This window comes from Ranitomeya imitator, chromosome 1, assembly GCF_032444005.1.
Source record: "Ranitomeya imitator isolate aRanImi1 chromosome 1, aRanImi1.pri, whole genome shotgun sequence".
Classification (NCBI taxonomy): Eukaryota; Metazoa; Chordata; class Amphibia; order Anura; family Dendrobatidae; genus Ranitomeya; species Ranitomeya imitator.
Window position 1 is genome coordinate 91,055,631 of NC_091282.1, and position 23,962 is coordinate 91,079,592.

Here is a 23,962-nt window from a genome sequence, read left to right on the forward strand (position 1 = left end):
AGAATATCTTTGGTAAAATATGTAAAGGTAAAACATTGGTGGGGATACCGGATTGAGAATTTGGTGATTAAAGGGGTAAACTTGGATGGTAAGAACTCTATCTTCACTATATGTACTAACCTCTTAGGTTAAAGGGAATCCATCAGCAAGTTTTATTATGTATTCCGAGGGCAGCAAGCGGTAGGGGCTGAGACACTGATTTCAGCGATAGTTCACATATTAGGCTGTGTACTGTTGTTTACATTTAATGAGTGTTATCTGCAGATGATCACTGTCAGACTAGCTGCCCTCGTTCCTCCTGGTCCTACCCCGCCACACTACTGATTAGCAGTTTACTGTCAATATACAATGTACACAGAAAGCAGTGGTGTGGGTTGGGCAACTTTCTGAGTTCTGCAACATCTAAAAAGGACGGCTGCACCCAGTAAACTAAGTGATACATCACTGGAATCAGGGTCTCTTTCTCTACATTATATTGCTCTCAGATAAAGTTTCAAAACCCTGGCGACAGACTCCCATCAAGGCCATTTTGGTAGAAATATGCCAACCCCCAACCTTTTATAACAATTTTGAAAATGAAAATCAGCAACAGTTAGAGCTCATAGCTGATCTTGAAAACCCATCCACTTGTATTATATTGCGTATTGTTGGAATGCCCACATATTAGACATTTATTACATATCCTTTGGGTAAAAGTGGCCGATATTTATTTATTCATTCACTAATTTTGCCTATATATTTTCAACATATGCCGCAGGGTTGTACAGAGACTGTCACTCCCAGAAGTCCCGCTCCCTATTGGGAGACGCAATCGATATTTTGCATCCTGTATGTTTTTGGTGCATGTTATTAAAATGGAGTACTCGGAAGAAAATCATGCACGCAGAGAGAACATAAAAACTTCATGAGATTATCATCCTTGGTCAGTTTTGGAGCAAATACTGCAGCGGTAAGGTTCTACTCCTTTAGGGGTTTTGTGCCAGGCTTAGAATCTATCCATAAGATAGGGGGTACATTCCTGATCGTTTTGGGGTCCTTCTGATCCTGGGAACAGAGTTCTGAAGAGCCCCGTCTAAGAGGAGCCCAGGTTGAGCATACAACATCTGCTCCACTCAATCTTCGCGGGACTGTCGGAGCGGTCTCGGACAGTCTCAAACATAGAGAATGGCGCAGTGGTGCTAATGGTCGACCTCGACTTCATTCTCAGGATCAGAGGGGTTGGTTGGACCCCCAGCAATCTGGAAAATAAATGGCGTAGCAGAGCACATAAGTAACCGCCACTCATTTGGTCCCAAGTCCCTGTATACAGTGGGAATTTCATCTGTTGGACCCCCGCTGATCTTAAGTGAGCCATTTCCCCTTAGGACAAGCTTTACAAGTAGGAAGCACTTACCAATCCCATCGATGGTGAAGTTATAAAGCTGAGACGTTGCATTCTCACTACGAAGGCGTACAAAGTATTCCGACTGTACAGACGCACGTTCCTTACTGAAAAAGCAGCTGTTCTTTCCTCCAGACGAGCTGTCGGGGCAGTCCTTCCAATTCGTATCACTTAGGAAGAGGAAATATTATCAAACCTCTGGCTGCTATTACAGCTCGCAGGTCTATTACACAGCGGGCGACAATATAATGTGAAATAATACAGCTGGAAATCCCAATACCTTGTCCTATACTGCAGCTTCACATGGTCGGTGCCATTGCTGAAAGCTCCGCGATTCCAGTAGCAGGTGAAGGTTTCCATCTCCGATGAGCGGCATCTTATCGCTTTTGGCCATTCTGATGGAGCTAAAATTGACAAACAAATGAACTAAAAATGGGTGCAGGAATTACAAGACCCAGATAAGCAACTTAACAGCCACAAGGGGCTCCTAGAGCTTTCTTCTGCCTCTATCTACAACATTTTCTGCTGGTTACTAAAATATCTTCTATTCGCTCAGCACATAAGGACATCAGAGATAAAAAATAAAAATAGTGTGGAGAAATATGAATTGAAAGCATTGAGAATTAAAGCAATCCGACATCCAATTGTTGTAGAGACAGAGACCCTGATTCCAGCGATGTATGACTTCGTTTACTGGGTGTAGCAGTTGTGGTAGAATCACAATTTTCTCTGTTGTAGATGTAGCAGTGCTCAGAATGCTGTGCCCTGCATAACCCCGCCCACAAAACTGATTCGTAGCTTTCTGAGGTGAGGGCGGGGTTATACAGAGCAGGAAGACTAGGAAGCACGAGACACCTGGTCCTGTAGTGATAATCTCCTTCTAATAAACCACTGAAATCAGGGTCTCAGCCCCTATATCATGATGCTCTCAGATGCTGATGGATTTTCCTTAAAGCTGGATTTTAATTGTAAGCTTGGCGAAATCTGTCAACCCAAAAAGACCTTGGTGTATACAATATATATCATGCCCTGCAAATCCGCTACCTGTACTGAAGACTCCGCCTCAGATGGCCTAGATCCTGTAAGGATACTCCCAAGACTGAAAGCTATCACCTATCCACGGACTTGGTGATAACTTTCTGATCGGTGGGTGACTGCAAGAACCTCCACGAATCCCAAGAACTGGGCTCTGCCCTGGGAGACTGGAGTGGCGGCCACTCATGCATGACACCATTCCATGCATGTTCCCAGCTATCTCTGGCCTTTCCATTACAAAAATAACGTGGTTACTGCTCCATTCCAATGTGACATTTCCAGGCCCAAATCTCAAGATTGGTCAGGGTCTCAGCAGGTGGCCCCCACCGATCAAAAAGTCACCTTTAATTGTTGGGAATAATTTTCAATGTCAGGAAGAGCCCTTTAATACAAATAGTACAGAGGCATTATTTACACCTGTTATTACTTGGTGTATGAGTCTGTTATATGGTCACTGTATGTTAGTAATATAGAGCAATTTATGATAACATTGTGCTATTTTTACAGTGTATAGCGTATTGTGGGGGAGGTTGTTTCTTGAGCTATTTAAAGGGAACCTGTCAGCAGAATTGTTCTTAGTAACCTACATTATACTGATTACAGTGATATCTTGGTTGATGAAATCTGTCTTGTGGTTTTTGTTTAATCTTTGCTACCTAAGCAGAGCACCACTAGAAGACCCCACAGGCCGCCCCGGGGCATGAGCATATCATTAACTAAAAACTGAAAATAAAGATTAACCCCTTCATGACCTTGGGATTTTTTGTTTTTCCGTGTTCGTTTTTCACTCCCCTCCTTCCCAGAGCGATAACTTTTTCATTTTTCCGTCAATTTGGCCATGTGAGGGCTTATTTTTTGCGGGACGAGTTGTACTTTTGAACTACATCATTGGTTTTAGCATGTCGTGTACTAGAAAACGGGAAAAAAATTCCAAGTGCGGTGAAATTGCAAAAAAAGTGCAGTCCCACACTTGTTTTTTGTTTGGCTTTTTTGCTAGGTTCACTAAATGCTAAAACTGACCTGCCATTATGATTCTCCAGGTCAGTACGAGTTCATAGACACCTAACATGACTAGATTATTTTTTATCTAAGTGGTGAAAAAAAATTCTAAACTTTGCTAAAAAAAAAAAAATTGCGCCATTTTCCGATACTCGTAGCGTCTCCATTTTTCGTGATCTGGGGTCGGTTGACGGCTTATTTTTTGCGTGCCGAGCTGGCGTTTTTAATGATAGCATTTTGGTGCAGATACGTTCTTTTGATCGCCCGTTATTGCAATTTAATGCAATGTCGCGGCGACCTAAAAAATGTAATTCTGGCGTTTCGAATTTTTTTCTCGCTACGCCGTTTAGCGATCAGGTTAATGCTTTTTTTTAATTGATAGATCGGGTGATTCTGAGCGCGGCGATACCAAATATGTGTAGATTTGATTTTTTTTTTATTGATTTATTTTGATTGGGGCGAAAGGGGGGTGATTTAAACTTTTATATTTTTTTTATTTTTTTCACATTTTTTTTAACTTTTTTTTTTTACTTTTGCCATGCTTCAATAGCCTCCATGAGAGGCTACAAGCAGGCACAGCACGATCGCCTCTGCTACATAGCAGCGATCTGCTGATCGCTGCTATGTAGCAGAAATGCAGGTGTGCTGTGAGCGCCGACCACAGGGGGGCGCTCACAGCCACCGTTCATCAGTAACCATAGAGGTCTCTAGGACCTCTATGGTTACCATCGTGACGCATCGCCGACCCCCGATCATGTGACGGGGGTCGGCGATGACGTCATTTCCGGCCGCCAGGCCGGAAGCGGTAGTTAAATGCCGCTGTCTGCGTTTGACAGCGGCATTTAACTAGTTAATAGGTGCGGGCAGATCGCGATTCTGCCCGCGCCTATTACGGGCACATGTCAGCTGTTCATGTCATGTCAGCTGCGGAGCCCTGCATCAAAGCAGGGGATCTGACCTCGGACGTACTATCCCGTCCGAGGTCAGATAGGGGTTAAACAACAACCACAAGACGGATTTCATCACCCACGGTATCATTACAATCAGTATAACGGAACCGACCCGACACTGTCTGTAGGTTACTGTGCACAATCCTGCTGACAGGTTCCCTTTTAGGGAGGACCTTTTTCCAAAAGAAAAAAAAAACACGTCCTCAGGCATTTCTGGTTAAAAAAAAACCCATAAAAATGAGAACTAAATAAAAAATGCTCAAATCTCTATAACCGTATAATGGAGTAAAAAAAATAATCAGTAGCTGGAATAAAAAAGCAAGAACTAGACACTTGAGGAGGTGTCAGCTCCTCTTTAATGCATTCTATGACAGTTCTTCACTTTGAGCGCCACCTACCGGAGGTGCCGGGCAGTGTCCAACCCATGACCATTTCAGGTTCCAGCTTTTGTGTGCCCTTGTTTGTATACAAAAAGGCCAAATAAATCTTCTTCCAGTTTGTATGGAAGCAGTGAAAGTTCCCCTCCGAAGTGACAGCCAAATGTTTCATTATTAAAATCCAGTTATCCCCATGTAACTTCTCTGCCGACTGCACGAAAATCCTCCAGGTTGAGAGCTGCTTTGCTAACACTTATTTAATGGTAAATGCTTTTCCTATGCGAGAACACAGAATTGTTTGACTCCTTGGGAAAATCAATTCATAAATAGATTTTTATATGGGTTCAATTTTGTGAACAAAGACTGAAAAATAAGCAAAATTCCTGACAAACAATGGCAAAAACTAACAGCTCTTTGTAATTAGGATTACAAAAAAACTTTAGGCTGAACTCATCTATTGATAAAGCATGGACCCAACAGGTGGGCCTCCTGACCTCAACTGCTTCTTATATGCCCGTGAGGCAGTTAGCTCAAGTGAAGAGACCCAGAGGCTGGGCCAGGTATTGTGAATTTGCCATTATGTCTAGGTACACATGGGCATCAATTCTGGCCCACTCGGTAAATCACGGTGCATCAGTTTTTGATATTTTCTTATAGAAAATACAATAAGTGAATTAAATTAAAAAAAAAGGAAACCACCTCCTTTACAGGGAAGAGGAACGTACTCTTCTGGGCACGGAGCATGTGCCGGAACAAAAAGATATGACCCGGCCTTTGGAACCTCAATCAATCCCGGAAGGTCATGGGGTCCCATGAAGGTTTACCGGTATGGTATAGATGAATATACAGAGGAAATTCGCAAATACAGCATGCACTGACATTTTCTACACCATGCCTAAATGCAAACATTATACTGGGAAATTTTGAGAAAAATATTGCAAAGCAACGCAGCAATACAACGCCCCGGCAGTGGTTCCAGATAGAAAAATCAAGCCACAGCTTCTGTTGAAGCGCAGACACATATAACACTGGTCAATGCAATTTTTCTGGCAAAAGGTTTTAAAACATATTTTAAGTCAATTTTGGCTGCTGATTCCGAATATGAACTCCGTTTTTAACTATCACATCAGGATTTCGAGATATTTTAAATTTTTGATAAATTATTCCTATCTAATGTTTTCTGATAAAAACACATGATTTTCGGTACTACATTTTGTATATTTTTAATCAAAGAATAACAAAGATTACAAAGTCTATGTACAGCAAATCAAATATACTTACAGAATTAAACTACAAAATATAAAAACACATATATATGGCACACAGATGAATGACAAATGGCAGTTATTTGAACTTTCTTTTCTTGGCTGATCTGTGATGTACAGCTTCTGGGTTGCGTCTCATCAAGCTCCAGCAATAGTCAGCCATCATATGCGAGTCCCACCGGCCTTGATACCGTTCTTCCATTGTTTTAATGTCCTGATGAAAACGCTCCCCTTGTTCCTCACTCACATCCCCAAGGTTCTCTGGAAAAAAGTCCAAATGGCTGTGTAAATAGTGAATCTTGATACTCATTCTACATCCAAGATTTCGCAGACTCATTAGTAGCTCTTCCACAATCTCTTCATAGTTGTCGGCTTTCTTATTCCCTAGAATTCTGCACCACATTACAAAATGCATTCCAAGCTCTTTCTTCTGTCTCATTCATTGATGTGATAAAATTAGGGTCTCTCATAAGTGTTCTTATTTGAGGTCCATCAAATATTCCAGCCTTTTTCTTCTCTTCACTAAGTCCAGGAAAAGTTGAACATATATAGTTAAAGCATTCTCCACTGTGATTGAGAGCTTTGACGAACTGCTTCATCAATCCAAGTTTTATGTGTAAGGGAGGAAAGACCATGTCCTTTCTATCCACTGGGATCATGGATGAATTTCTTATCACCAGATGCCAAACTCAGTCGTTGAGGCCATTCAGTTTTCACCCAATGCTCTGCTGTAGCTCTACTGTCCCAGTAGCACAGAAAACAAGGGTGTTATCATAACAAATGGGAATTATGCATGTTCAAAGAAAGCAAAGATATTCTCACATTTATTGGGAGACTAAATGAAAACTAAATTTACCTTAAAGAACCGTATAAACCGGCACTTTTCATACACTACTTATATTTATCATGGAATTCATGAAAATGGGCTATATACCTATAGCGCAAAAACGTGATGTGATAAAGAAATTATAAGATCAGATTTGAATTCAGCACCCTCAAATTAGTCTAAAACTGTTCTTAAAGTCCATGCCAGATTTTTTTTTTTGTAGACCAGTGTAATCCATGAAATGAGAAGGTAGCCAAGCAAATCATAAAGTTGGAGAACACAATTATTTTTCTAGTGAGTCATTTACAAATTTGAATTCAATTTGATTTAACAGATTTTCTTTGGTAGAAAGACATCAACACAAACACTTTCACATAGCACCGTGGCCAGAATCTCTGGGAAGATAAACATTTAGCAAAGCTCTGAGAGGCCCTATCACCTGCTGGGAACATTTATAGAGTGAAAGGAGACCAAAATATAAAACCTCTGTCACATATACAGTTGTGCTCAAAAGTTTACATACCCCAGCAGAATTTTTTCTTTCTTGGCCTTTTTCCAGAGAATATGAATGATAACACCAGAACTTTTTATCAATTCATGGTTAGTCAGTAGGTGAAGCCATTTATTGTCAAACTACTGTGTTTTCTTTTTTTAAATCATAGTGACAGCCCAAAACATCCAAACGACCCTGATCAAAAGTTCACATACCCTGGTGATTTTGGCCTGATAACATACACAGAAGTTGACACAAATGGGATTGAATGGCTACTAAAGGTAACATCCTCATCTGTGACCTGTTTGCTTGTAATCAGTGTGTGCATAAAAGCTGAGTGAGTTTCTGGGATCCAGACAGACTCTTGCATCTTTCATCCAGCCACTGACGTTTCTGGATTGTGAGTCATGAGGAAAGCAAAAGAATTGCCAATGGATCTAAGGGAAAAGGTAGTTGAACTGTATAAAACAGGAAAGGGATACAAAAAGATATTCAAGGAATTGATAATTCCAGTCAGTAGCATTCAAATTGTGATTAACAAATGGAAAATCAGGGGCTCTGTAAAAACAAAACCACGGTAAGGTAGACCAACAAAAATGTCGTCCACAACTGCCAAGAAAATTGTTCGGGATGCAAAGAAAAAATCCACAAACAACATCAGCTGAAATACAGGACTCTCTGAAAACTAGCAGTGTCACTGTTTCAAGATGCACAATAAGAAGGCACTTGAAGAAAATTGAGCTGCATGGTCGAGTCACCAGAAGAAAACCATTACTGCGCAAATGCCACAAAGTGTCTCACCTACAATACGTAAAACAGCACAGAGACAAGCCTCAAAACTCCTGGAACAAGGTAAATTGGAGTGACGAGACCAAAATTTAACTTTTTGGCCACAATCATAAACCTTACATTTGGAGAGAGGTCAACAAGGCCTATGATGAAAGGAGCTACAACTGCACAGGAAACTTGGTCAAAGTTGAAGGAAAGATGAATGCAGCACGTTATCAGCAAATACTGGAGGCATATTTGCACTCATCAGCCCGGAAGCTGTGCATGGGACGTACTTGGACGTTCCAACACGACAACGATCCAAAACACAAGGCCAAGTCGACTTGTCATTTGGTTACAGCAGAACAAAGTGAAGGTTCTGGAGTGGCCATTTCAGTCACCTGACCTCTATATCAGAGGTCCCCAACTCCAGTCCTCAAGGCCCACCAACAGGTCATGTTTTCAGGATTTCCTTTGCATTGCACAGGTGATGCAATTATTACCTGGGCAAGACTAAGGAAATCCTGAAAACATGACTTGTTGGTGGGCCTTGAGGACTGGAGTTGGGGACCTCTGCTCTATATCATTGAGCCACTCTGGGGAGATCTCGAGCCTGCAATTCATGCTAGACAGCCCAGGAATTTACAGGAACTAGAGGCTTTTGTCAAGAAGAGTGGGCAGCTTTAAGGTGCCGTCACACTAAACGATATCGCTAGCGTTCCGTGACGTTGCAGCATCCTGGCTAGCGATATCGTTCAGTTTGACACACAGCAGCGATCAGAATCCTGCTGTGATGTCGTTGGTCACTGCAGAAAGTCCAGCACTTTATTTCATCGCTGGACTTCCTGCTGACATCGCTGAATCGGCATGTGTGACGCCGATTCAGCGATGTCTTCACTGGTAACCAGGGTAAACATCGGGTTACTAAGCGCAGGGCCGCGCTTAGTAACCCGATGTTTACCTTGGTTACCAGCGTAAAAGTAAAAAGAAAACAAACACTACATACTTACCTTCCGCTGTCTGTCCCTCGGCGCTCTGCTTCTCTGCCCTGTGTAAGCACAGCGGCCGGAAAGCACAGCGGTGACGTCACCGTTGTTTTTTAGTGTTGTTTTTTTTTTTACTTTTACGCTGGTAACCAGGGTAAACATCGGGTTACTAAGCGCGGCTCTGCGCTTAGTAACCCGATGTTTACCCTGGTTACCGGCATAGTTGGTCGCTGGAGAGCTGTCTGTGTGACAGCTCTCCAGCGACCAAACAGCGATGCTGCAGCGATCCGGATCGTTGTCGGTATCGCTGCAGCGTCGTTTAGTGTGACGGTACCTTTACCATCTGAGAAAATAAAGAACCTCATCTACAACTACCACAAAAGACTTCAAGCTGTCATTGATGTTACAGGGGGCAATATACAGTATTCAGAAATGGGGTATGTGAAAATTTGATCAGGGTCATTTGGATGTTTTGGGCTGTCAATATGATTTAAAAAGAGAAAACACAGTAGTTTGACAATAAATGGCTTCACCCAACCACTAACCATGAGCAGAGAAATGTTTTGGTGTTAACATTCAAATTCTCAGAAAAAAGGCCGGGAAAGCAAAAATTCTGCCAGTGTATGTAAGAATTGCCCAATCTATTTATATATATATATATATATATATATATATATATATATATAGATAGATAGATAGATAGATAGATAGATCATATCTACACCAAAACGGTATCAATAAAAATATCAGCTCAGCAAGCAAAAATAAGCTCTAACCCGGCCCCAGATCGTACAAAAATGGAGATGCTACGGGTCTCGGAAAATGGCAATTTTTGTTTTAGAAACTTTGAAATTTTTTTTTTACCACTTAAATAATAAAGAACCTACACATGTTTGGTATCTACAAACTCGCAATGACCTGGAGAATCATAATGGCAGGTCAGTTTTAGAATTTAGTGAACATGGCAGCAAAACAAAAAACACTTTTTTTGCAATTTCATTGCACTTGTAATTTTTTTTCCGTTTTCCAGTACACTATATGGCAAAACCAATGGTGTTGTTCAAAGGTACAACTCGTCCCACAAAAATAAGCTCTCACACGGCCATGGAAAAATGAAAAAGTTATGGCTCTGAGAAGAAGGGGAGCAAAAAACAAACTAAAAAATTGGAAAAACCCAAGGTGGTGAAGGGGTTAAATTAACCCTTCACAAGCATCTCTTTGTGCATATTAACTCCTTGAAAGTGGCTGTATCCTTCCACTGGATAACGGATAGGGCCATCTTATTAATAACAATATTATATATGAGTTTCATGCTCCAGGTTGGTGGTGATGAAACATTTTACCGGATTTTCAATTTGCTGTTTCAATGCTCCGTGGGATGCATTAGTAATCTCTATTTAGGAGATTTTATAAGGAAAATAGGGGAATCAATTCTCCAATTATATTCAATATTTCACTACGTTAAAAGCTCTTTTCTGGTAAAAATAAAAAACGTTTCCCACAGGGAAAATCTGGATAAAATTAAAGCAAGCTGAGTGATTAATAAAGTCCCATATAAATGTCTGACATTCCATACTGGATATTGATTGCTTGGCACTCAGTTACAAGAGGAATGGACCCACTCATCTGTGCTGGATACTGGTCAGTGGGATCCGCACAAGCTTCTCGGTGTTCATGAATTAGATTTATGATCATGTCAGCACTGGTACAGAGTAAACAAGGATTTTTTTTTAGTGTTTACATTGTTCCTTGTGTGCCGGATGAGATAACTGCGGCCCTGCTGCCTTGACAATGTTAGGATAACATTTGACTGCACAATCACACAGCGTAAAAACCAGGAAGAAAAATACCGGAACGTGACCAATCCCTGTTCACACTGGTAAAAGCCCTCATTTGACCCTTGCCTGTCCCAACCTGACCCCCAACTCGATGGTGCTCCTAACAGCTCCTAGTATAGCTATGACTGTGTAGCAGCTCACTTGGGAAAATAGGTTATGAACTGAAAACTGCAATTGACCCTGCCGGTTCCTGTTCAGACTAGATATCCTGACCACCGCAATCGCTAGTGGTGCAGAGGTATTTCTAACAACAGACTAGGAGATGGCAACTCTGGCCTAAACTGCCTAAAAAGCCGACGAGTTGCTTCATGTTCCTCTTAAAAAACCGGAGGGCAGAGTAGAGTGTAAATTACCTACAAGAAGAGGAGTGTGCTGAACAAAAGAAAGATGCCAGAGTGAGTAAAGTAAATAACGAAATACCAAACAAAGAATAAAGCAAGTACTGTAAAAAAAAATGTGCAGCCTACTGCCTAATGATAATCAGAAGAAAGGTGAAAAGTAAAGCAAAGAATCAGAAAAGGGAAAACACTTAGATGGAACCTCACAGACTGGCTCCAAACATCAACAGAATATCAGACCATACAAATGAATCTATCACCAGCAGGAAAAGCCAGCAGGAGGGCAGAATATAAAGCTGCACCCAAAAGGTGATAGACACACAAATGAAAACACCTGTGTTAAGCAAAGCAGACTGCACCCAGAAAAGCAGAACTCAAAGACCCAGAGAAAAGATGTATCTCCTTTGATTTGGCAGAAAGAGAAGCTGACCACAGAAAACAAACGCAAGGGATCGAATCCAGGACCATGACAGAAAAGCTATAAGCAAAGCATTAGGTAGCAAGCTGCTTGTAATAAGGAATGTATTGACTCTACAGGTAAATGTGATTAGGGCAAGACTAATTTTACATAGCTTTTTATGTTACTGCTTTAAAAAAATCCACTTCTTTTTTTAAATAGATAAGAAAGTGGATGTACCCGCCGGATCTAACCGTTTAAATGAAGCCATCTGAAAGTGACAGTGACATCTAAGGAGTTAAACGGCAGCTACTAGGGGTGACACCTCCTGAGCCCAATCCATACGGGTGCTTCGGGTATCCGTTGTATATGTACAGTGGGTCCAAGATCCAAGGCAATTGCTTTACTAAGTTAGAGCATACACAGAGCAATGTTTCGGCCATATAGGCGCTTGGTAAAGCAATAAGTGAACAGAGATTGTACACATCTGATTGCACAGACTATGAAGTGGTGCATTGGAGTACACCATTTGAGAATGTCCATGTACAGAAGGAAGAGGTTAACGACTATTTCTTACACAGCACTCTTAATCAGTGAGCCCTTATTCGCATATATCCAGTTATCCAGTGTCTTCTCATTCTAGTCTGGTGGTAAAACAAGAAAGGAAAGCTCCAATTTCCCTTTATGAACCAGAGCAGATGGTGACTCCCATCTAAGCAAATCCAGATGCACATAAATTACATGATCGGTCATTGCTGAGGGCAGATGGAAAAGATCCCACTCCAACGAGCACTTCATCGCATTCAAACAGTCCCTCACTACTTTCAAGACCCCACTCGCCACAGCTAAACAAATCTACTTCTCAACTCTCATATCCTCCCCGTCTCACAACCCTAAACAGTTATTCAACACCTTCAATTCTCTCCTCCGTCCCCCAGCACCTCCTCCCTCCCCACTCATCTCAGCTGAAGACTTTGCCTCATTTTTCAAGCAGAAGATTGATAACATCAGAGAGAGTTTTGGTCAACAACCCCCAGAGCCCTTCCTCCCAACTTCAAAGCCCTCCACCTCCAAAATCAACTTCTCCACCATTACAGAAGATCGACTCTCCACTCTACTCTCAAGATCACATCTCACCACCTGTGCACTTGACCCGATCCCATCCCACTTCATTCCAAACCTCACCATAGTCTTCATCCCAACCCTGTTATGATCCGGTGACCTTGGAGCTGCATGAGAACTTTCACTGGAGAAAGTGGCCACTATACTGACCGCAATCCTGAACTTAACACCGCAACTAGAAGTAGCCGTGGAGTGTACCTAACACACCTAGACACCTCGTCACAGCCAGAGGACTAAATACCCCTAAAGATGGGAATCGGAATACCATCTTGCCTCAGAGAAAATCCCCAAAGGATAGACAGCCCCCCACAAATATTGGCGGTGAGTCGGAGAGGAAAAAACATACACAGGCAGAAAAAACAGGATTTGGCACAGGAGGCCACTCTAGCTAGATAGGACAGGATAGGACAGAGTTCTGTGCAGTCAGTATTAAAACCCTTCAAAAAATCCACAGCAGAATATACAAAAAACTTCCTACATCTAATTAAAGATGTAGGAGCGTATATCTGCAACTCCAGTGAATCCTACAAACAGAGCAGGAATAAAACTGAAACAAGCACACAGCAGTGTGCCACAGACACAAAAAACCAAACACTTATCTTTGCTGAATTTGGCAGCCAGCAGGAAAAGCCAGAAAGTGATCCAATACTTCACAAGTAACATTGACAACTGGAAAGGGCTAAAGGATCCTGCACACCTAAATATCCCAGTCAGAATAGTAATCATCTGATACACCTGGCCAGGACTGCGAGTCAGAGACAACTGCATTTCCACTTACAACCACTGGAGGGAACCCAAGAGCAGAATTCACAACACAACCCTAACCCATCTCTTCAACCTATCACTAACAACTGGTGTCTTCCCCTCAATCTTTAAACATGCCTCCATCACATCTATCCTCAAAAAGCCCTCTCTTGACCCATCCTCTGTATCTAGCTATCGCCCTATATCTCTTCTCCCCTATGCCTCCCAGCTACTGGAACAACACGTCTATCTTGAACTGTCCTCACATCTCTCTACTTGCTCCCTCTTCAACCGCTTACAATCTGGCTTCCGGTCACACCACTCCACTGAAACTGCCCTAATTAAGGTCACCAATGACCTCTTAACTGCCAAGAGCAAGCGACACTTGTTATGGCTGGCAATCAGGCAACACAGCGTGCAGTAATCAGCGCACATACAGAGATCTGGCAATAACCAAAAACAATAGGACGAGCTCTGAGACGTGGAATCTCTGTAGACTGCAGTACCTGATCTATCCTCACACAACTATAAGCAGCAGTGGATTGCGCCTAACAACTACCTATGCAACTCGGCACTGCCTGAGGAGCTGACTAGCCTGAAGATAGAAATACAAGCCTGACTTACCTCAGAGAAATACCCCAAAGGAATAGGCAGCCCCCCACATATAATGACTGTTAGCAAGATGAAAAGACAAACGTAGGAATGAAATAGATTCAGCAAAGTGAGGCCCGATATTCTAGACAGAGCGAGGATAGCAAAGAGAACTATGCAGTCTACAAAAAACCCTAAAACGAAAACCACGCAAAGGGGCAAAAAGACCCACCGTGCCGAACTAACAGCACGGCGGAGCACCCCTTTGCTTCTCAGAGCTTCCAGCAAAAGATAATAGCAAGCTGGACAGAAAAAACAGAAAACAAACTAGAAGCACTTATCTAGCAGAGCAGCAGGCCCAAGGAAAGATGCAGTAGCTCAGATCCAACACTGGAACATTGACAAGGAGCAAGGAAGACAGACTCAGGTGGAGCTAAATAGCAAGGCAGCCAACGAGCTCACCAAAACACCTGAGGGAGGAAGCCCAGAGACTGCAATACCACTTGTGACCACAGAAGTGAACTCAGCCACAGAATTCACAACAGTACCCCCCCCTTGAGGAGGGGTCACCGAACCCTCACCAGAACCCCCAGGCCGACCAGGATGAGCCACATGAAAGGCACGAACAAGATCTGGGGCATGGACATCAGAGGCAAAAACCCAGGAATTATCTTCCTGAGCATAACCCTTCCATTTGACCAGATACTGGAGTTTCCGTCTAGAGACACGAGAATCCAAAATCTTCTCCACAATATACTCCAATTCCCCCTCCACCAAAACAGGGGCAGGAGGCTCCACAGATGGAACCATAGGTGCCACGTATCTCCTCAACAACGACCTATGGAATACATTATGTATGGAAAAGGAGTCTGGGAGGGTCAGACGAAAAGACACCGGATTGAGAATCTCAGAAATCCTATACGGACCAATAAAACGAGGTTTAAATTTAGGAGAGGAAACCTTCATAGGAATATGACGAGAAGATAACCAAACCAGATCCCCAACACGAAGTCGGGGTCCCACACGGCGTCTGCGATTAGCGAAAAGCTGAGCCTTCTCCTGGGACAAGGTCAAATTGTCCACTACCTGAGTCCAGATCTGCTGCAACCTGTCCACCACAGAATCCACACCAGGACAGTCCGAAGACTCAACCTGTCCTGAAGAGAAACGAGGATGGAACCCAGAATTGCAGAAAAATGGAGAGACCAAGGTAGCCGAGCTGGCCCGATTATTAAGGGCGAACTCAGCCAACGGCAAAAATGACACCCAATCATCCTGGTCAGCGGAAACAAAACATCTCAGATATGTTTCCAAGGTCTGATTGGTTCGTTCGGTCTGGCCATTAGTCTGAGGATGGAAGGCCGAGGAAAAAGATAGGTCAATGCCCATCCTACCACAAAAGGCTCGCCAGAACCTCGAGACAAACTGGGAACCTCTGTCAGAAACAATATTCTCAGGAATGCCATGTAAACGAACCACATGCTGGAAGAACAAAGGCACCAAATCAGAGGAGGAAGGCAATTTAACCAAGGGCACCAGATGGACCATTTTAGAAAAGCGATCACAGACCACCCAAATGACCGACATTTTTTGAGAAACGGGAAGGTCAGAAATGAAATCCATCGAAATATGTGTCCAAGGCCTCTTCGGGACCGGCAAGGGCAAAAGCAACCCACTGGCACGTGAACAGCAGGGCTTAGCCCTAGCACAAATTCCACAGGACTGCACAAAAGCACGCACATCCCGTGACAGAGATGGCCACCAGAAGGATCTAGCAACCAACTCCCTGGTACCAAAGATTCCTGGATGACCGGCCAGCACCGAACAATGAAGTTCAGAGATAACTTTACTAGTCCACCTATCAGGGACGAACAGTTTCTCGGCCGGACAACGATCAGGTTTATTAGCCTGAAATTTCTGCAACACTCTCCGCAAATCAGGGGAGATGGCAGACACAATGACTCCTTCCTTGAGGATACTCGCCGGCTCAGATATCCCCGGAGAGTCGGGCACAAAACTCCTAGACAGAGCATCCGCCTTCACATTTTTAGAGCCCGGAAGGTATGAAATCACAAAATCAAAACGAGCAAAAAATAACGACCAACGGGCCTGTCTAGGATTCAAGCGCTTGGCAGACTCAAGATAAGTAAGGTTCTTATGATCAGTCAAAACCACCACGCGATGCTTAGCACCCTCAAGCCAATGACGCCACTCCTCGAATGCCCACTTCATGGCCAGCAACTCTCGGTTGCCCACATCATAATTACGCTCAGCAGCAGAAAATTTCCTGGAAAAGAAAGCACATGGTTTGAACACTGAGCAACCAGAACCTCTCTGTGACAAAACCGCCCCTGCACCAATCTCAGAAGCATCAACCTCGACCTGGAACGGAAGAGAAACATCAGGTTGACACAACACAGGGGCACAGCAAAAACGACGCTTCAACTCCTGAAAAGCTTCCACGGCAGCAGAAGACCAATTAACCAAATCAGCACCCTTCTTGGTCAAATCGGTCAATGGTCTGGCAATGCTAGAAAAATTACAGATGAAGCGACGATAAAAATTAGCAAAGCCCAGGAATTTCTGCAGACTTTTTAGAGATGTCGGCTGAGTCCAATCCTGGATGGCCTGAACCTTAACCGGATCCATCTCGATAGTAGAAGGGGAAAAGATGAACCCCAAAAATGAAACTTTCTGCACACCGAAGAGACACTTTGATCCCTTCACGAACAAGGAATTAGCACGCAGTACCTGGAAAACCATTCTGACTTGCTTCACATGAGACTCCCAATCATCTGAGAAGATCAAAATGTCATCCAAGTAAACAATCAAGAATTTATCCAGATACTCACGGAAAATGTCATGCATAAAAGACTGAAAAACAGATGGAGCATTGGCAAGTCCGAACGGCATCACCAGATACTCAAAATGACCCTTGGGCGTATTAAATTCCGTTTTCCATTCATCTCCCTGCCTGATTCTCACCAGATTATACGCACCACGAAGATCAATCTTAGTAAACCAACTAGCCCCCTTAATCCGAGCAAACAAGTCAGATATCAATGGCAAGGGATACTGAAACTTAACAGTGATCTTATTAAGAAGGCGGTAATCAATACACGGTCTTAGCGAACCATCCTTCTTGGCTACAAAAGAGAACCCTGCTCCCAATGGTGACGACGATGGGCGAATATGTCCCTTCTCCAGGGACTCCTTCACATAACTGCGCATAGCGGTGTGTTCAGGTACGGACAAATTAAATAAACGACCCTTAGGGAATTTACTACCAGGAATCAAATTGATAGCACAATCACAATTCCTATGCGGAGGTAGGGCATCAGACTTGGACTCTTCAAATACATCCTGAAAGTCCGACAAGAACTCTGGGATGTCAGAAGGAATGGATGACGAAATAGACAAAAATGGAACATCACCATGTACTCCCTGACAACCCCAGCTGGTTACCGACATAGAGTTCCAATCCAATACTGGATTATGGGTTTGTAGCCATGGCAACCCCAACACGACCACATCATGCAAATTATGCAGTACCAGAAAGCGAATAACTTCCTGATGTGCAGGAGCCATGCACATGGTCAGCTGGGCCCAGTACTGAGGCTTATTCTTGGCCAAAGGTGTAGCATCAATTCCTCTCAACGGAATAGGACACCGCAAAGGCTCCAAGAAAAATCCACAACGTTTAGCATAATCCAAATCCATCAGATTCAGGGCAGCGCCTGAATCCACAAACGCCATGACAGAATATGATGACAAAGAGCATATTAAGGTAATGGACAAAAGGAATTTGGACTGTACAGTACCAATAACGGCAGAGCTATCGAACCGCCTAGTGCGTTTAGAACAATTAGAAATAGCATGAGTAGAATCACCACAATAGAAACACAGTCTGTTCAGACGTCTGTGTTCGTGCCGTTCTACTTTAGTCATAGTCCTGTCGCACTGCATAGGCTCAGGCTTACTCTCAGACAATACCGCCAGATGGTGCACAGATTTACGCTCGCGCAAGCGACGACCGATCTGAATGGCCAAGGACATAGACTCATTCAAACCAGCAGGCATAGGAAATCCCACCATTACATCCTTAAGAGCTTCAGAGAGACCCTTTCTGAACAAAGCCGCTAGTGCAGATTCATTCCACAGAGTGAGTACTGACCATTTCCTAAATTTCTGACAATATACTTCTACATCATCCAGACCCTGGCATAAAGCCAGCAAATCCCACCGCCTGGAAAAATGCATCAACATTACTCAATGCAGAATCTCCTGGTGCAAGAGAAAACGCCCAGTCCTGTGGGTCGCCACGCAAAAAAGAAATAATAATCAAAACCTGTTGAATAGGATTACCAGAAGAATGAGGTTTCAAGGCCAAAAATAGCTTACAATTATTTCTGAAGCTCAGGAACTTAGTTCTGTCACCAAAAAACAAATCAGGAATCGGAATTCTTGGTTCTAGCATCGATTTCTGATCAATAGTATCTTGAATCTTTTGTATATTTACAACGAGATTATCCATTGAGGAGCACAGAGCCTGAATATCCATGTCCACAGCTGTGTCCTGAAGCACTCTAATGTCTAGGGGAAAAAAAAGACTGAAGACAGAGCTAAGAAAAAAAAATGATGTCAGGATTTCTTTTTTCCCTCTATTGGGAATCATTGGTCTGGCTCCTTGTACTGTTATGGCTGGCAATCAGGCAACACAGCGTGCAGTAATCAGCGCACATACAGAGATCTGGCAATAACCAAAAACAATAGGACGAGCTCTGAGACGTGGAATCTCTGTAGACTGCAGTACCTGATCTATCCTCACACAACTATAAGCAGCAGTGGATTGCGCCTAACAACTACCTATGCAACTCGGCACTGCCTGAGGAGCTGACTAGCCTGAAGATAGAAATACAAGCCTGACTTACCTCAGAGAAATACCCCAAAGGAATAGGCAGCCCCCCACATATAATGACTGTTAGCAAGATGAAAAGACAAACGTAGGAATGAAATAGATTCAGCAAAGTGAGGCCCGATATTCTAGACAGAGCGAGGATAGCAAAGAGAACTATGCAGTCTACAAAAAACCCTAAAACGAAAACCACGCAAAGGGGCAAAAAGACCCACCGTGCCGAACTAACAGCACGGCGGAGCACCCCTTTGCTTCTCAGAGCTTCCAGCAAAAGATAATAGCAAGCTGGACAGAAAAAACAGAAAACAAACTAGAAGCACTTATCTAGCAGAGCAGCAGGCCCAAGGAAAGATGCAGTAGCTCAGATCCAACACTGGAACATTGACAAGGAGCAAGGAAGACAGACTCAGGTGGAGCTAAATAGCAAGGCAGCCAACGAGCTCACCAAAACACCTGAGGGAGGAAGCCCAGAGACTGCAATACCACTTGTGACCACAGAAGTGAACTCAGCCACAGAATTCACAACAGACACTACTCTGTCCTCCTCCTCCTGGACCTGTCGGCTGTCTTTGACACAGTGCACCATTCCCTATTATTACAGACCCTCTCATCCCTTGGCATCACAGACTTGGCCCTATCCTGGATCTCATCATACCTAACAGACCAGACATTCAGCGTCTCCCACTCAGACACCACCTCCTCACCTCACCCCCTATCTGTCGGAGTCCCACAAGGTTCAGTCCTAGGACCCCTGCTCTTCTCCATTTACACCTTTGACCTGGGACAGCCCATAGAATCTCATGGCTTTCAGTATCATCTCTATGCTGATGACACACAGATCTACATCTCTGGACCAGATATCACCTCCCTACTAACCAGAATCCCTCAATGTCTGTCCACTATTTCATCCTTCTCCGCTAGATTTCTGAAACTTAACATGGACAAAACAGAATTCATCATCTTTCCCCCATCTCACGTGACCCCCCCAACGAACCTATCCATTACACTAAATGGCTGCCCACTCTCCCCAGTCCCACAAGCTCGCTGCCTCGGGGAAATCCTTGACGCTGATCTCTCCTTCAAACCACATATCCAAGCCCTTTCCACTTCCTGCCGACTTCAACTCAAAAATATTTCACAAATCTGTTCATTCCTCAACCAAGAATCTGCAAAAACCCTAGTCCATGCCCTCATCATCTCTCGCCTTGACTACTGCAACCTCCTGCTCTGTGGCCTCCCCTCAAACACTCTCGCATCCCTCCAATCTATTCTAAACTCTGCTGCCCGACTAATCCACCTGTCCCCCCCGTTATTCCCCAGCTTCTCCCCTCTGTCAATCTCTTCACTGGCTCCCCATTGCCCAGAGACTCCAGTACAAAGCCCTAACCATGACGTACAAAGCCATCCACAACTTGTCTCCTCCATACATCTGTGACCTCGTCTCCCGGTACTTACCTACACGCAACCTCCGATCCTCACAAGATCTCCTTCTCTACTCCCCTCTTATCTCCTCTTCCCACAATTGTATACAAGATTTCTCTCGCGTATCACCCCTACTCTGGAACCCTCTACCACAACACATCAGACTCTCGCCTACCATCGAAACCTTCAAAAAGAGCCTGAAGAGCCACCTCCTCCGACAAACCTATAACCTGCAGTAACCACCGATTGACCAAACCGCTGCATGACCAGCTCTACCCTCACCTACTGTATTCTCACCCATCCCTTGTAGATTGTGATCCTTCACGGGCAGGGTCCTCTCTCCTCCGTACCAGTTATGACTTGTATTGTTTAAGATTATTGTACTTGTTTTTATTATGTATACCCCTCCTTACATGTAAAGCGCCATGGAATAAATGGCGCTATAACAATAAATAATAATAATAATTGATTTAATGTAATACTACAATTTTTCTGAAGGTCCCTATAACGATTACAGTCCAGATTTCAAGAGTTTGGATCAATGTTTTGGGCTTTTTTTTTGTGAGAAAATATTCAGTATTCTCTGTGTTTTAGTCATTTAGTCCTCTGCTTTTTTGAGGATTTTATGACCAGAGGGCGGTCCTAACAGTGACTGACAGCTTTATATAAGTGTGAAGGCAGAGATAACTGTCAATCACTGATAGGACCGCCCACTGGACCGAAAATGATTAATGGTAGATGAAGACATATATACCAGGATGGGGGACATATATACCAAGAAGGTGAACATATATCCATTACACCTACCCATTACTAATCCTATATTTGTATGGTAAATAAAGCCACAGCCAGAATAAAGTCCTTAATTTGAAAGAAACACACAGACTCCTTTATTATTCTTAATTAAACCATACTTACAGAATTGGGACATACCGTATTTACTGAAAAGGGGTCATATATACCAAAATTGGGGATATACATACCAGGAAGGGGCCATGTATACCAATAAGGGGAACATATATACCAGAATTGGGTCATACAGTTTGCTCAAAAGTTTAATAGACCGACAGAATTTTTGCTTTCTTGGCCTTTTTTCAGAGAATATGAATGATAACACCAAAACTTTTTCTCCACTCATGGTTAGAGGTTGGATGAAGTCATTTATTGTCAAACTTCTGTGTTTTCTCTTTTTAAATCATAATGACCCAAAATATCCAAATCTGGACAACACCTCAGACAGACTGGGCTCAGACAGACAGCCATATAACTCGTGCGAGGATCGCAGCGCAATCCTTGTACTGGCTATCTGCTCTCCTGACCTGAGCTGGACAGCTGCATAGAAATCCATCACAGTGTCCTGCTCAGGTCACGAGAGGTGCCGGGCCAGTCCGTACAGCGCGATGCGATCATCATACAAGTTATACAGCCATCTGTGTGGGCCCCAATAATAAAATGAATCTCAGTAGTATGCCAAATCCTAGCAACATGTAATATACTCATATTTCAGTGAACATTGAGAGAATTATGAAGAGCGGCTAGTCAGCACATGACTAAGGTGCGTGTCTACGGTCCGTAATGACGGTGCTTTGGAAAGAGCGGGAAAACCCGCTCTGCCTCCACCCAAAGCACCGCCCCTTCTTTACGCGCGGTGATTCCGGATGTGTTCATTGAACACATTCGGAATCGCCGCACCCCATACATAGGGCCTGTTAATGCACCCTGTGGCAACGAAGCGTCGCCACTCGCCGCAATTTAAACAGACATGCTGCGTTCTAAAAAAACAAGCCGCATGTCCGGAATCGCAGGGCCGCCGGTTGCGTGTTCGCTCACATAGTAGAGACGGGATTTCATAAAATCCCCTCCACTATGCTGTAACATCTGGACGCTGCGGCTGGATGCAGCGTTCAATCCGCAGCTAATCCGGATGTAATCCGGCCCGTGGACACATACCCTAAGTGTAAGTTTTTTATGATTTTCTTATATAGCGCTATCATATTCCGCAGCTCTTTACAGACATCATCACTGTCCACAGTGGCGTAGGAAGGGGGGTGCGGGGGGGGGGGGGGGGCGGGCCGCCCCTGGCGGCACAATGCAGGGGGCGGCACAATGCGGGGGGTGGGCCGGCGGTGGCTGAAGAAGAAGATGAGAGAGAGAGCGCTATCTGCGCTATACCATTTGCTGGTGGGACGGCGGCGGCCATCTTACGGAGGCCGCGCGTGCGCAGATGATGGTAGTGCTTCCCGGGGCTTCAGGAAAATGGCCGCGGGATGCAGCTGGAGATCGCGGCGGCCATTTTCTTGAAGCCGTGTGCCCGTGTGTTCGCATCTTATTATTACCCGCCGGCCCTAACTTTCACTTTAACTTTCAGTTTCACATCTCCTGAGGCGGCTGCCACTGCAGCGATTCCAGGAAGGCTAACGCTGGGGATCTCTGACTGGCTGCACAGCAGCAGCAGCTACAGTAACAGATCACATCACATCGGATTCGAATCGGATCAGAAGATTCATTCAGTCAGATCATCAGAGGCAGACTCGCTGCGCTGGGGTCCTGGGGATCTCTGCATGCACAGCAGCAGCAGGCAGCTACAGATCACATCAGATTCGGATCAGATTCATTCAGAGCAGCAGACTCTCAGGCATGCTGCGCAGCTGCAGTCCCTAACAGGTGTTTTTATGTGGAATTTAATATTGGTTTGTGACTTTAGAGAGGGCCAGGCATCTAGGGTTTATGTACCACTTCCTTATGGTACTGTCTAAATGTATATTGTATGTTGTGACCAGTGCAACACTAAGGCTACTTTCACACTAGCGTCGGATTCGGCCCGTCGCATTGCATCGGGCCGAGATTCCGACGCTAGCGTTTGATGCGCCGCACAACGGGTGCAGCGGATGCATTTCTCCGACGCATCCGCTGCCCCATTGTGAGGTGCGGGGAGGTGGGGGCGGAGAGTTCTGGCCACGCATGAACAGTCTGATAAAGCGGTCCGTCGGCAGCAAAAAACGTTACATTTAACGTTTTTTGCTCCCGGCGGTCCGCCACAACACGGCACAACCGTCGCACGACGGTTGCGACGTGTGTCAATACCGTACGTCGCAATGCGTCGCTAATGTTACTCTATGGGGCAAAACCGCATCCTGCAAACAACTTTGCAGGATGCGTTTTTTCCCCTAAACGACGCATTGCGACGTATTAAAAAAAACGCCAGTGTGAAAGTAGCCTTAGGCTGGCTACTTTCACACTGGCGTCGGAATCTCCCCGTCGCAATGCGTCGGGGAGAGATTCCGACGCTAGCGTTTAACGCTTTGCACAACGGAGGCAGCGGATGCATGTCTCCGGCGCATCCGCTGCCCCATTGTAAGGTGCGGGGAGGTGGGGGGGCGCCAAACTCGGGAACAGCCCCGGGCGGCAAAAGCTCTAGCTACGCCACTGACTGTCCACTGTGTGGGGCTCACAATCTAAATTCCCTATCAGTTTGTCTTTGGAGTGTGGGAGGAAACCAGAGAACCCGGAAGAAA

The 23,962-nt window shown here is 44.3% G+C and overlaps 1 protein-coding gene across 4 annotated transcripts in view; it reads right to left on the bottom strand.

The window, feature by feature from the left end:
• Positions 1-23,962, bottom strand: part of GHR (growth hormone receptor) — a 439,024-nt gene that overhangs the window by 21,227 nt on the left and 393,835 nt on the right. For all 4 annotated transcript variants that reach the window (XM_069748841.1, XM_069748847.1, XM_069748853.1 and 1 more), the window contains 2 exons: positions 1,662-1,785; positions 1,394-1,551 (listed from right to left, as the gene is read on the bottom strand). In XM_069748841.1, coding sequence (XP_069604942.1) covers positions 1,394-1,551; positions 1,662-1,785 — 282 coding nt within the window. The remainder of the gene's footprint in view (positions 1-1,393; positions 1,552-1,661; positions 1,786-23,962) is intronic.